The sequence below is a fragment of the Pagrus pagrus genome, assembly GCF_965226575.1.
Source record: "Pagrus pagrus genome assembly, chromosome: 18".
In the NCBI taxonomy this organism is placed as follows: domain Eukaryota; kingdom Metazoa; phylum Chordata; class Actinopteri; order Spariformes; family Sparidae; genus Pagrus; species Pagrus pagrus.
The window spans coordinates 4,525,002-4,539,160 of NC_140202.1; the positions used below are offsets into that span (position 1 = coordinate 4,525,002).

A 14,159-nucleotide genomic window follows, 5' to 3' on the forward strand; every position below is an offset into this window, starting at 1 on the left:
GTAATGTGCTGTATATTTAGTTATCAGGTGTTTCAGTCTCAGTGGATCAATGTGCTCATTTCATACATTATAGTGTTTAAACAAACTCCCGTCATAATGTTCAGAGTTAAATATGTTTTATGGTTCCATTGGTCTGATAAATGAAACTAGTTGAGTTTAGCACAGTTTAACGAACATCATTAAAATCTTAATTATACTAAAATGAGATGATTGGGGTTGATGTGTTCTGGGGTTCATCCAAACAAGTGTTTGTTCTGACCCAGTTATCTCTGAAGAAGAGCCAGTTTTGGAGGTTTGGACTTGTTATGGCAGCAGCTCCAGATCATTTGAACTGCAGTGAACAGCTGTTAAATCCAGTCAACTTACAAACAGTATATTTTATATTACTGGCTTTGTGTAAGGGATGAGTCACATGGAGGTGACAGTGCATTATAGTAATGTAGCTTTGCTGTGTGAAGGAGATTATAACTACTAAATATAATGTCAAGTAGTTAAACAAGCCGTCATAAACTGATCATATGTTAACCCTAACCCTATAGCTTCAAATATAGTAGAAGTGATTATAAGATGGAAATAAAACGTCCCGATACTGAACTGCACCATTAAAATACTTTATTGTCCCCAAGACAAGACACATAACATCCTGCTGCGATGAGACTGAGAATGTAGAGTGATGCCAGCAGCTCTGTGAGGCTGTGATGTTACTTGGGAGCAGCTATGCTTTCAGCTAAATGCTAACATAGCACACCAACATGCTCATAATAACAGGGCTAACATGCTGATGCTAAGCATGAAATAAATAACTGGGCTTCCAGTTATCCAGTGACGAAATGAATGTGGTTCTTTTTCTGCGCAGCCTCCCTTTAATAATTAATAATCCGTTTTCCTACAGACCATATAGACAGCGTGTCGCCACATCTATCACAACACAACAGACTGAGGTTATCTCGAGTGTTTCCACCTCCTGACAACCCAACATCTGCTCCAGTAACATTTTCTATAACCAGATGACAAGAACAATCTCCCCATGTCGTGTATTTATATTTAATAGACTCATAACACATTTACAATGAATTAAAAAATATGTATATTGACTTTGGTTTGAAAAGATAAATAATGAATGAGACAAAGAAAACAAGGAAGAGAAAAAGAAGGTGGGTTGGAAAAATGGAAATGCAGGTTCACAATGAAGTTCACCTCCCTGATCGACTGTATATCAAATGTCCTGCGATCATTTGTACAGCAGGACAGTTTGATTTACAGATTTACACCAGAAAATAAATTGGATTTTGTTCAGAAAATACTCCATCTGTCCATGCTGAAGCAAAGGTTTTCAAGATGGCTCAACTTTACTTTGAAGAGGCAACAGCGTGTGTTGGTTTGGCACATACACTGTACTTTCCACCACAGAGAGCCGACGGGAAAGACAGGATTCAATCAAGCAAACACATGCAGTGCTTCAAGAAACAGGTTCACACAGGTATCTGGTTAACTTGGCTGAATAAAAACCCCTCTACTCTGAAACATAGTCAGAAGGAACACACATATTCAATTCAGCCATCCTTGTAGCTGAGTGGAGCTGCAGCTGCTAACAGGCTCCTGCTGTGGTTGTGTGTGCTCTGCATACTGTGTTGTGTGGAGCTGGATTAGATTAGATTAGCATCAGTTAGTGAAAAGTCTGGTGTCCACAGTGACTCTCTGTCTGACAGCGTGACAGCAGGTGTGTGTGTGTTTAAGAGCCTCATAAAGGTGACTCATAAATACTTGATGTTTGAGCTCATGATGACAAGGTCCACTACACAGTCAGTAACAGATGAGCACATGAAGCAACACTCAACTTTAAATAGAAACATCCATTTGTAATTTGAGCTTGTGTGTATGATGCAAATCCTACTGAAAATGAATACATTAAATATTTACAATATACAGTATTTACAACAATATACATATAAAGCACATTAGCAGCTTCAAGTTAAAAACCGCTGAAGGCCATCTGAAGGATCAGAGCTTGTTTTAGGACAGAGAGGAACAACAGCCTCACATGAGGACCTCTGACTTGACTGGCAGGAAAACGCCTCTCAGGGCTTTCAGACATGTCGCTGCTCGCTGTTTTCAATCTGGCAGCAGCACTTTGACAGCGTACGTTTTCATTCAAAGGGGGGCGTCAGGAAAGTGACGTGTGGTTGCGCTCTGATATGGATGTTCAGCCGTTTGTAGTGGTAATAAATGAGCAGTACAAACTGGGCCGAACCCTCACCACAGCCTGAGCGTTCAGAGCAGCCCGGGTATCATTCATCTTCATTCACAACATGCTTAAAAAAAAACCCTCAAAAACACTTCAGCTTCATGTCAAATGAAAATAAAACAGGCAGATTAAATGGGAATCATGAATTTAGACTTCCATTTCCAAAAAAACAGGATGTAAGTAGTTAGTTAAGAAACACTGCACACTGTGTGGCTGCAGCTGCTTCACTGTAAGATTCTTTTTACCGTTGGTTTCACTAAATGAGTCATTAAAAGACATCACTTCTGTCTGGTAACTATGGACTATAGAAGAATGAAATTAAAAATGACTGACAGCTTAATCTATTTGAATGAATACAAACATGAGTTGCAGTTATGTGAGCACTTCTCAACTGTGATTGTTCAAACAAAGAGTAAAGAGTTAAGAGTTAGGGTTAGTTAGTGTCCATGAAGTCAAACCACCACCAGCAGCTCTGGATGTTTAACTGCTTCAGTAAGACGACACTCAGCTGGTTGACCTGATTCATAAACCACCTGTTTACAAATCAATCATTGGAACTGGTAAATAAACTTATAGTTATCACTTGCTGTCCACCTGTAGCTGTTAATGGACTTTCATCATGTCGTCGCTTCATGTTGTTAACTGGTTGAGCAAGTTTGATCACATTAAGCCACAGACTGGGCAGTGCATTGATATCTGTCATTATCATCATATGAGACTATATTTATCATCTTAGAGTTTAGTGTGTCATGATATAACACAAGTGTCACAGTAAAGTGAAGTCATTTTCAAACTGTTCTACTTGTTCTAATATTTATACATATATATATATTAGGGCTGCCACAAACGATTATTTTGATAGTCGACTAATCACCGACTATTTTTTTCGATTAGTCGACTAATCGGATCATACGTAAATTGAATGTATAACATACAGTTTATCGCACCAGCATGCAGCTGCTCTTATATAACAATCATTAGCTTACAGCTTGAAGTGTTACTTACTAAAAATGAAGACAATTAAGATGATAGTTCATTAAACTTTTAATGAAATATAGGGGTGCAACGACTAGTCGACTAGTCGACAAATAGTCGACTGCTAAATTAGTCAATGACTAATTTAGTCGTCGACTAGTCGTTAGTGACGTCATCGTGTGTGTATCCCACGGCATGCAATGCCACGCTAAACAGTGTTTCACCATAGCCAATTGAAATAGCTCAGAGTGAGACATCTCATTTTCCCCAACTAAATAAGAGCCATTGTTTTTTGTGCAATTCATAATCTGACTACTTTGATAGTCGACTAGTCATCGACTACTATAACGACTAGTCGACTAGTCGTTAGTGGCAGCCCTAATATATATATAACCCTAACCCTGATGAACATTTGAAAACGTATTGTCTTTATATTTTGTCAAAGTACCAACAGTCATCCCTATAATAATGTCACAATGTCAATATTGACATATTTGGTCATAAATATTGTGATTGTGAATTTATGAAGTGCTGAAGAGGAGATTTTAAGTTCTTCAGATTCATATATCGTGTATCGAACACTAAAACATACTGCGATATTATTTTCAGGATCTCCCAAAAAGCTGAAAAATTGACAGAAGCGTTTTGTCAAATGTTATTGGTGTTGGATTGGTCAGTGTCCGTTGCCGCCCTCAGACAGGATGCGACTGGGCTCGGTGAACTTGGCTGTGGCTATGTAGAACAGGGCCGGACCTGGCACCAGGGCCAACAGCGGCAGGTCCTGCTCCAGCTTGTCCAGTCGGGAGATAGAGATGATGCCGTAGGCGTGGAGCAGCCAGTGGCTGAACAGGACAACCAGACGCTTCTTCTTAGCAACCAGGTTCTTAAAAGACTGTGGAGGGCGAGCACACACACAAAGAAGCAGGTTAGCATTATAATACTGGAGCAGTGCTTCACATAATCACACTCTGAGTGTTCAGTGATTCAACATGAACCCCAACATGTTCACTAGACACTGAACTGTTTGAAGTGCTAAAGATACTAAATCAATATTCCCTGCAATCACATTAAGACAAACAGTAGGAGAAGAAATCCTCATGGTTCCTCTACAGTGTACGAGTTCATTAATAAGTTATTCACTTGTTTTAATTAACTTAATACATACAAATACAATCTAATTAATGAAACCTGTTTCAATTTTTTTTTTTTTGTTTACATTAAATCAATGTAATAATAAATAAAAAAGTATATAATAACACAAATGACTCACTCATCCCAACATCAAATTCAGAAACTTATCAGGGACTCAGGGCCTTTTGAAAATGTCTAACTTTAAACTACAGGTCTGAAGAATGTACTCAACCCGCTGCATATCACAGAGACAGTGTGTGTTATTACCTGTATCTCAGAGGCAGACATGTAAACAGCCAGTGTGACCAGAGACAGGACCAGTATGATGTAGGGAAACGCGTAGTCTGAAACAAACAGACAGCTGCACAGGTTAACCTACACATTGACTCATTGTTATTATATAGTTACTGCAGCTGTAGTTTGGCAGTAATCACAGGGAAGATCCTGAAGGGAATAGGAAAAATGTTTCAAACACTGGTGCCGAGGCTGCAGCTCATGAATACTCACAGAGCAGACCTCCTCCCACAGCCTGCAGCACAGTGAGGATGGGGAAGAAGTAAAGAGCAGCGTAGATGCTCTTGAAGCGATCAGACTTGCCCAGACCACATGCTATCTTCTTCACCAACAGAGGACGCAGCAGCATCATCAGCACCAAGCAGAACGCATAGTAGATCAACACAATGGTGTAGCTGAAGAAGAGACAGACGAGAGAGGATTCAGTCCAGGATAATGAGCAGTAACATACAGCACGTAACACTGGAGAGTACATGATGGAGTGAGAGCCAGGAGAAAGGGTTAGAGACAGTGACGACACAGTTTCCATACAAGAACAATACTTGGTCTGTGAAAGCTAAATGTCACGTAACACAAGACAAAGATCTCACATCCAGCATCATCTGAGGGAAGAAAATAGCTTTAAAATGTAACAACATTTTTTTTTAATAGCGGCATTTATACAGCAGTTTATCTAAAGCACATTTAAAGACACGGTGCAGGAGCTGATCGACGCCTGCTGGACATCTAGCCGGTTCAATTCATGGTTGAGTCTCAGATGGGTCAGAGAGCCGAGAAAGAGCTACAGCCAATGAAAGCAGACTCTCGTCCTTTCTCCCTCTCTAACACAAACTGCTTGGACCAGGACCAAGACCAGGACCAGGACCAGGGGCTGTTGAAGAGTCACTTGCCAGCAATAGAAAATAAACCTGATATTACTGGTACACACCTGCTGTGAGCAGGATTTTAAAAACCATCTAGGTCTTGAGTCCAAACACCCCCAACCCTCCTCATATGACAACAAAGGTCTCTCGTCTCTAGGTCTTTTTTTTATTATTGTTTTGTGGATTTTGAATATTTTATTCACTGTAAACTGTTATTTTCCCCCTTTCCTGTTAAATACATTAAGATCCATTCCACTTCATTTATTTTCCAATAGCTTAATGCTGTTTGAAAGACTCCGCACTGCACTGTGTTTGTGTTCTAGTTTCAGTTTTTGTCTCTAATTGTAGAATAAACTCAGTCCAGGTTTTCAGACCCCCCTGTCAGTACTCACAGTGGGTAGACGGCCTCCTGGGTGCAGTGTAACGTGTTGACGTAGTCTGGACTGGGATTGTACAGCATGGTGTACCAGTCCGACAGCATCTGGACTCGACAGGAGCGGATACTGAGCATTCCCACTGGCTCTGTGACCAGCAAGGTGACCACAGCTGACACGCTGCACTCCAACATGGCTGTGATGTGCTGCAGCAGAGCACTGGAACTGATCGCACAACAGCAGACAGAGCAACACAAGATCAAACTACAGAAGCACAATTACGAGTTTCGTTATCACAGACGGCCCATTCTAAAACATATTTAAGTGAAGTGACGCATCTCAAAGACAAAATATGAAGAATAACATAGTAAAGCAGAACAAACTAAACCAATGTCATAAATGAAGAGGAGAGGTGCTCCTGTAGCTCTGCTGCAGCTGTCTGCTGTCACCACTACAGAACACCATGAAGGCAGGACTGACGGTGAACAGCAGGCTTTGCTAACATGATGATGTGAGTCAGGCTGAAGTGAGAGCAAAAGTGATGAAGTTGTGATGCAGCAGTGGCAGTTGGTGGAAGGTGGCGGGGGTCGACCTCAGTCAGTTTCAGAATAGTTACACCCCTCGTCATCACTCCATCTCAGCCTCCAGTCTCATGTGAATAATGTACATTTTACTGGTGTTGTAGGTGCTGAAAATGACTGTATGATATGTTTAAGATGCAAGAACACAGACAGATCATATATATAATCTTCCTCCATCGAGGAGTTTACGTTTTCACACAGAAACTACTGAAGGATTTCCACTAAACTTGGATGGAGGATAATCCTGAGGGCCCCACCTCTTTTTTCCAGAGTACCACTCAATGAAGAACCAGTGCAGCACCAGTGGTAGCATGGCCATGAAGCCCAGATAGAGCCAGTCGTAGAGCTCAGGGGACTCAGTGCAGCGTTCACACACCTTATGCAGGTTGGTCCGCTCTCCACGAGGACACACCTGTCAGCACAGACAAAAATCTTAGAAACTCATCCGGGCCTGGAAAAACTCTCTGCACCAACAGCCACACTTCATTTTGTTCCCACCTCCCCCTCACTCCCTTCTTTTCTCTCCCCAACCTAAACCACAATTTAACCTTTTACACTGCAAGAACACTATTAAAACTGATGAGAAATTCATTTGCAGTAGCTTTATACATCTTCTTTAGCTTTGCATTCAAAGGTGTTTGTCGTGAAAATGGCGCTGCAAATGAATACACTGTATGTTGTCTTGGTGACTGACCAGTGGGGGTATTGTGATCAATTTCTGAGAAACAAGCCCCACGCTTTGTGGAAGTATCTACTTAGGTTGTTAAAGTCATACACTCCTTCAGTATTCCCCTTTCAAGAAAACACTGATGTAGGATAATGGCTCACAAAGGTTCTGTTGCAAAACCTGTTATTCACTGACAAATATGTTTAACTTCTCAGTGCATCAGCATTTGATAAATGAATAAATAAAATCAAACCTGTTCTGACTGACTACCTGGTACAGCTGTCTCCTACAGCTTCCCCAGATATGAACAGTGAAACTGTTGTGTGTTTTATTATCAAGTCAGGCACAAAAACCACCAACCACCAAGACAAGCTGTTAACTGAGACTCAGTGTACTGTACACTCACTACTGGCCACGTCATTCAGCACGTTTAGTGGTGAGGAATCTACTTTGTGCGTATAACTGAGGTTTTAGTGATTAGTGGTTGTACTAGAGTGCATTACATTTAAAGGTGTTTCTGCTATTTGGTCCATCCCATGTATATACATAAGACGGGGGATATAATGGATGACCATGGCAATGCCATCCAGTCCCACACACCCCCACCAGTCAGACACGGATCTGATGTGATGTACTCACCCCACAGTCTCCCTCCACTGATCCGTTGACCATCATCCTGCCACAGTACAGGCCTGGACACGTTGAACTCATGGCTACAGCTGCAACGACACAAACAGTCAACACTGGAAAACAGCACAATCTCCTTCTTATGGGTACGTTTCCAACATACACATGTTGCGAGTGTGTCCGGGTGACACAGCATCTGACAGGGTCTCATCAGTATTTACCAGCTCCTCTCCTCCCATCCACTCTGGGTTAGCTCGAGACAACAACCACAAACTAGTTAGCTTCAAACACAACTGAACCAAACCTCTGCAGCTGGGACGTTACACTACTTCCACTGGCCGCTACCAGACCTGCCATGAATCCAGTTGTCGTTTTATTTAGCAGGAACTAAAGAGACGCATCCTCCTGATATCTGATATATTATCTGAGCTGCTGTAGCCTCTGCAGTCAGATGTTGTTAGCTAGTCCACAGCTGAGCTAGCTAATAGAAAACACACACTGATGTGCGACACGGCGGACACACTGTCTCAACAAGCCGAGCATCATCAGATGGCAATGTGAAGATGTAACCTACCCATTGTAAAGGCCAACAGTGATGAAATCAAGGCTTCAGTGCTGCTGTTGTGTCTTCATCTGTTCAACAACCGGATGAGGACGGAAGTGACGTAGCACAAACAGGAAGTTTGTGCAAAAATGGCCCGACACGATAGTTCACGGACTACAATAAACATCGGATAAAAGCCTTTCGACTGAGGTTAGACCCGAACCTCAACTCAAATAAACAACTACATCAAATCACAAAAAATAAACATATAAACACAACCACGAATCATATGACAATATTTAGTAAGTCATGATTTCAATAGCCAGGACAGCCAGAACCGATCAAAGCAGCACATTTTGAAATATGTATTTGATCGTCAATCTGGTAGAAAGAAAGAAAGAAAGAAAGAAAGAAAGAAAGAAAGAAACTTGATTCAGATCACCAGAAAAAGAAAAAATGCTGAATATTACATCCATGTAAATATATAAATATATGTATGATGAGGCTGGTGTGATGAATATATAGAGGCTGCTGTATTCAAGCTAAACACACTGTGATAGTTGTCCAGACGGACACCACAGACATAGAGAGGTTCATATATTGTGATGCTGTTAAAGCCTTTATCATATATATCTTTATACATCTACTGAGTGTAAATCTACTTTCCACTGCTGAGGGAATATTCATACCTCCATGTTCACCAACATCCAGTAGGTGGCACTGTGGGCTAGGTCGTGATGTCCGGAGAGAGAAGAAGTTAACGACCTTCCCGTGGATCCACTTCCTCTCCACCAGCTCCTCCAGTCGACAAGACATCCTTCACGCTAGCACAGCAAAATGCCGCTGCTCCTGAGGACCATCGCCCGCCGCGCTGCGCCTGTCCTGCGGGGACACACAGTCGCTCAGAGGGCTCATATCTCCGGCAAACCGGCCAAGGGGACCGTCGGCCCAGTTGTAAGTCTGCTGTTGTTGCTAAACCGCCTCATGCTAACTGAACGGCTAACTAGCAGCCGTTTGTTGTCCTTGGTTGACGAGGTCGAAGCCAGCGGCTAATGTTCACCCGCATGTCTTATGTTATAAAATGTGTCCAAGTCAACAGTGTTAATAATGTTATGAGACTGTCAGTGTGTAGTGATGACGACACTTTCAGGGACAGTCGCACACACGTGAGTGAAAACTGAGTCTTTGAACATTAACATTTAACATTAGGCCTCACCGGGAGGACGATCCCTTACGGGAAGTGGCTAACTGAGCCTGCTCTCTAGTCTTCACACACTAATACTAATACACACTAATGTCACTACTATACAAGATCATGAAGATTCAAATCTGTCTAGAGAAGAGGTGTAGGTGTCTAGAGAAGAGGTGTAGGTGTCTAGAGAAGAGGTGGCGGTGTCTACAGAAGAGATGTAGCTGTCTACAGAAGGGGTGTAGGTGTCTACAGGAGAGGTGGTGACCTCTGTCTCTGATCAAAGACCAAAGGTAAAGACTGTCACATGCTCGAGGCCATTTGAGGAGATAACTGATATGAGTGTATTATATTATTAACTGTTGACATCATGTTCAAACTGAACTCTGTGTTCTGTTATATTATAATATTGAGTAGCTGCTAAATCTGATCTGCAGAACCTACTGAGGTTGGTTCACCTTATTGTTCACTAGCTCACTAGCTTAAGTTCAGTAAAGTTACTTTAAAGCGACTCCACATGGCCTAACAGCTGCACAGGGTGTGAAAGCAGAGGCACACACTCGCATGGTTTACAGAAAAAAGGGGTTATGTGGCGCAACTTCACCCTGTATGGATAAACTATACCCCTCTTGAAAATATATCAATATATCTTAAGTAGTTGTTACAACCCTACTGTGTGCTCAATGTCCCACCCATACCACAATGTGATTGGTTTATGTCTTGAGTAACAACCTCAACAAGCCTACTGAGTCACAGAGCTGCTGTGAGAGCGGAGTTTTGTCTTGAAGGAAAAGACGTAGATATTGCTGAAGTCACAATAAACATCACAATCTTATGTTCTATTTCTATAGTCACCCCACAGAAATCAATAGAGGCAGAAGTGACAACTTTTAAATGAGTCGCTCACGTTTCCTTAACCCAGTCACTGCACTTCAAAGTTTGTGTTGTCTGTTCACTGCAACTCTGCATCAAGATTTAGGGAATCGTTACTGTAGAAAGTAACACTGGTAGTAACACTTAAGAGACTCAGTATAGTTTCTTTATAGCATGAATACTTTGGTACATGAATGACACTGCGCCACTATCAGCACATTGAAAAGGAACAACAGATATAAAAGTATAGAGCGTTTTTGTGTGTGCTGCCAAAAAAAAAACTCTGCAGATCTGAACAGTGCTTAAAAAATAAAACCTAACATGAGCACTGATTTCAACTTCATCTCCTTTGTCTCGTACAGGAAACTGTCGTCGGAATCGGCATGTTCTCCATGGCCATCCTGGCACCGTCTGGATGGATCCTGGCCCACTTGGAGGACTACAAGAAGAAAGATTAAAGAGGACATTTTATCAGTTACCGGGCGTATTCAGCCTCCTGTCTCCAGTGACAACCTGGGACCATCACGTTATGTTTCACAAGTTTTACCCTCACTCTTCTACCTCTCAACAGTTCCACTCTACATCCCGGTTACAAACCAACTGAATACATTGAAAGTTGTATTGTACATTTTTCCTCTTACGAAATGTTACAAGATAAAATTTTAAACAACCATGTCGCTTGTGATGTGAATATTTTGTCTGTGTTGGAGCCTTTGACTATGTATAACACCACAGATTATTTTTTAGATGAATAGGTACGTTTAATGTAGAGTTTTCAGGTGAACTTGACGTTCCCATTAAAAAGTTTCATGGTTTCATGCCGCCAGAGGACTCTGCTTAACAGGATCAGCTGGTTGTCAGGGGAGCTCAAAATAATTTCTGTTGAAGGAAAAAGTGAGAATACAGGTCAAAGATTCACAGATAACGCTTCCCTTCAGCTACATCCTCTGGATAAATATGAGGACACTCACCAGCAGTGGTCAAACATCCTTAGTAGAAAAAAGCAATCACACAATGTAAAGTCAAAGACCCACAATCCAGATCAGATCATTAACAAAATGTTCTTAAAGTGCAGAATATCCCTTTTGTCAGTGTTGTATTTTACAGTCCTGTATGTTTTAAAAGGAATGTGGTGTAATCACTTCATAAATCTTCATCATGACTTTAAAGCTGGTAACATACTGACTTCATGAGATATCTGCTGCAATACACAGACGTCATCATGTCAAAACTTATTCACATTGTGCTGATGATAGTCTTACAAAGTGCATCTTTAACTATGTGCTAACGTTTTCAGAAGTACAGTGCACTGTAGAGTGACACTAAATAGAAATACACAAAGTACAAGTACACTGAAACTGTAGTTGGACATGCTCAAAGACAAACGTGCATGTGTTCTCATCATTCATAAACCTGCACTCACTCATAATTCTATTCTAGCTCAATCATTGTGGAACTGGCTGCAGGCCTCACTGAATACCACAGTAATGTGTTTCCTATCAACACGTGCCTGCTAAGTGTCAGAGATGATCAATGATCTGTCTGTTGAGCTCACATTGAAACAGACTTTACAAAGTGCTTCATAGTCAGGTGATGGACCAAAAAATCATTCACTTTTTCATAACAGCGTGAAACTTGGTAGAGTTGTACAGTTTGGGGCCCTGAATATTTTCAGATCCATTGCAACAATGCAACGTCAGCTGCTGTGTAGCGTTTTGTTTCACGTGTGATCACTCGCCCCAGTTTAAACACACAGTGATGATCTGCCTCACACCCTGTATGTCTTCACATATTTTAAATGATTCCAGGCAGGAAACATGTAAAAGCTTCTTTCACTGAAATACAGTTTAACGTTTAAAAAAGTGGGTCAGGGTCAGGTCTAGGGGTTAGGGTCGGTAAGGGTTACTGGGAGTTACTGGGAAACAGCACAGACAGGATAACCCTGATGGCTTGACCAATGAGTCCAGGATCAGGATCCTGGAGATACAAAGAGTCATTTGTTAGCCCAGTATGCAGAAAGGCTGTGTGCTGCGGCAAAAGCCTGAACTGCTGCTGTTGTGGAGAGACTCTCTGTTCAGCATGCTGCCCTGCCTGGACCTCAACACTCTCTCCCAGAAGAAGTGCCAGATACTCTCTGCAGGGAAAGATACTCAGCCCTCTGGTCGGTGTTCCTCAGTCAAACACAGAGGACTTCGACCAGAACCAGAGGAGTCCTGAAAGTTTGAATGAGGAGGGCGACTCCTTCTGGAGCAAAGTGCTCTTCAGATGGCAGACAGAGAGAAGAGCCCAACAGCTTCCATCAGATCAGTGTCCAGCCTCAGCTCGGTGGACGGATGAAGGATGACTTCATTCAAAGCCCTACTCCAGTCAAGAATGTGGTTTTCTTCTTGTTCCTCCAGTTGAATGCTTGAGATTCACTGTGTCAGCGGTGTGTGTGCAGAGTTTGACAATAGAGCGCTGTTCTTACATTATTTGCTCAAAGTGTACATTTTCTCTGAGCTCATTAAGGGGACGATTTGTGACATCACAAATAGTTTGTAGCCAATCCTGGTCCAGTATTCAGCAGACACAAGTGTGAAGTGGAAGACTGGACTTTACAGTGAAGGAGGAAACGTCTTCTGTAAAGTAGTCAAACCTTTGAAATGGCACACTATTATTATTATATATCATAGATACAGTATATGTTTTTAACTTCATTTAAAGTAATGAAATAATAAGCTTGTTATTCTGAACACAGGAGTTCACCTAGTGTCCGGACCAGCTCCCAAATGCAGACGATACTCCTGAATTTAGTTAAAATAGCAGACTGACCTGCAGAGCTGAGGATGAAATCACATGTTTGAGCTGCTCAGAGGAGGTGTCCTGTATAACAAGTGTATCATGATATATTGTGTGACTATTAGAAAGATGTGAAATTATTAAATTGAAGTTTGGAAATAAAAATCAATTGACAAGTGAGTATTACAGCTGCATAACAGACCTTAAATCTACAAAGGTTTCCTGAAGGGTCCGGTACAAATACTGCAGGTCTGAGGCTGTCAGACAGTCACTTTACATTCACACACAGCCTGAACATACAGTGAACAGTAACAACATATCTAACATCATTTCAGATCAGACTGTTAGAAATGACTGAAACAAATAGGAAAGAAAAGTTACAATACTGTACAACTGATACTGTTTGACCCAAATGTGATCCAGTGTTCTGTCCACTTCTACACTACAGACAGATAGAGAACACTGATAATACAAAAATGATCCATTTAATATAAACTTAATCTCAAACAAAGTGATCTGGACTCCTGCAGTGCCAAGAGATGAGCAAAGACATGACAAGACTCAGCTGGCCCAGTTCAAGCAGTGTCTGAGCCCATAACAGAAACAGAACTACCTCACTTATTGGATCACACAATAACAACATTTACATGCACAGTGACTGATGTTAATCAGAGAAACGTGTTCATGATGTACAGCCTGAGGTCACAGCCTGGTCATACAGTCCGGCAGACTGAAGAACCATCAGTGTGGAGGAGCTACTGGAGACTGAGCAGCACTTCCTCACTCAGCACCCAGAACCTCAACTTCCCAAACTTCAGGAACCAGCTTCCACATTGTTTTAACTCCAGAAACAAGACACTTGACATTGTACTGGGCACAATGAAAGAGACACAGTCCTTCTTTGTTTTCATGTTCATTCATCTGACTCTTTCAGTTCAGTTCACTGTTCATATACAGTAGATTTATGTTCACATTATTTATGTTGCATCTATCAACACACATTATTAGTACAATGATT

The 14,159-nt window shown here is 41.6% G+C and overlaps 2 protein-coding genes across 3 annotated transcripts; one reads left to right on the forward strand and one right to left on the reverse strand.

Annotated features, from left to right (window-relative positions):
* Positions 1–1,030: 1,030 nt before the first annotated feature.
* Positions 1,031–9,117, reverse strand: jkamp (jnk1/mapk8 associated membrane protein; the record flags this gene model as incomplete). 2 transcript variants are annotated; one of them, XM_084381219.1, is made up of 7 exons in its annotated part: positions 1,031–4,112; positions 4,619–4,695; positions 4,859–5,040; positions 5,901–6,107; positions 6,721–6,875; positions 7,770–7,849; positions 8,991–9,117. In XM_084381219.1, the coding sequence occupies 7 exons, from the start codon at positions 9,115–9,117 to the stop codon at positions 3,894–3,896; spliced, it is 1,047 nt and encodes a 348-aa protein (XP_084237345.1). In that variant the 3' UTR covers positions 1,031–3,893. The 2 variants fall into 2 exon arrangements, with proteins under 2 accessions (XP_084237345.1, XP_084237346.1); XM_084381220.1 differs by lacking the exon at positions 8,991–9,117 and adding an exon at positions 8,332–8,418.
* On the forward strand, positions 9,025–11,034 carry cox8a (cytochrome c oxidase subunit 8A). The gene is made up of 2 exons (XM_084380658.1): positions 9,025–9,255; positions 10,726–11,034. The coding sequence occupies exons 1-2, from the start codon at positions 9,139–9,141 to the stop codon at positions 10,819–10,821; spliced, it is 213 nt and encodes a 70-aa protein (XP_084236784.1). The 5' UTR covers positions 9,025–9,138; the 3' UTR covers positions 10,822–11,034.
* Positions 11,035–14,159: the final 3,125 nt, after the last annotated feature.

Bases quoted from the DNA above. Each gene is read 5' to 3' on its own strand.
- cox8a (XM_084380658.1), top strand. From the start codon at position 9,139: ATGCCGCTGCTCCTGAGGACCATCGCCCGCCGCGCTGCGCCTGTCCTG. The intron at 9,256-10,725 runs GTAAGTCTGCTG...TGTCTCGTACAG, and splicing joins AGGGGACCGTCGGCCCAGTT to GAAACTGTCGTCGGAATCGG.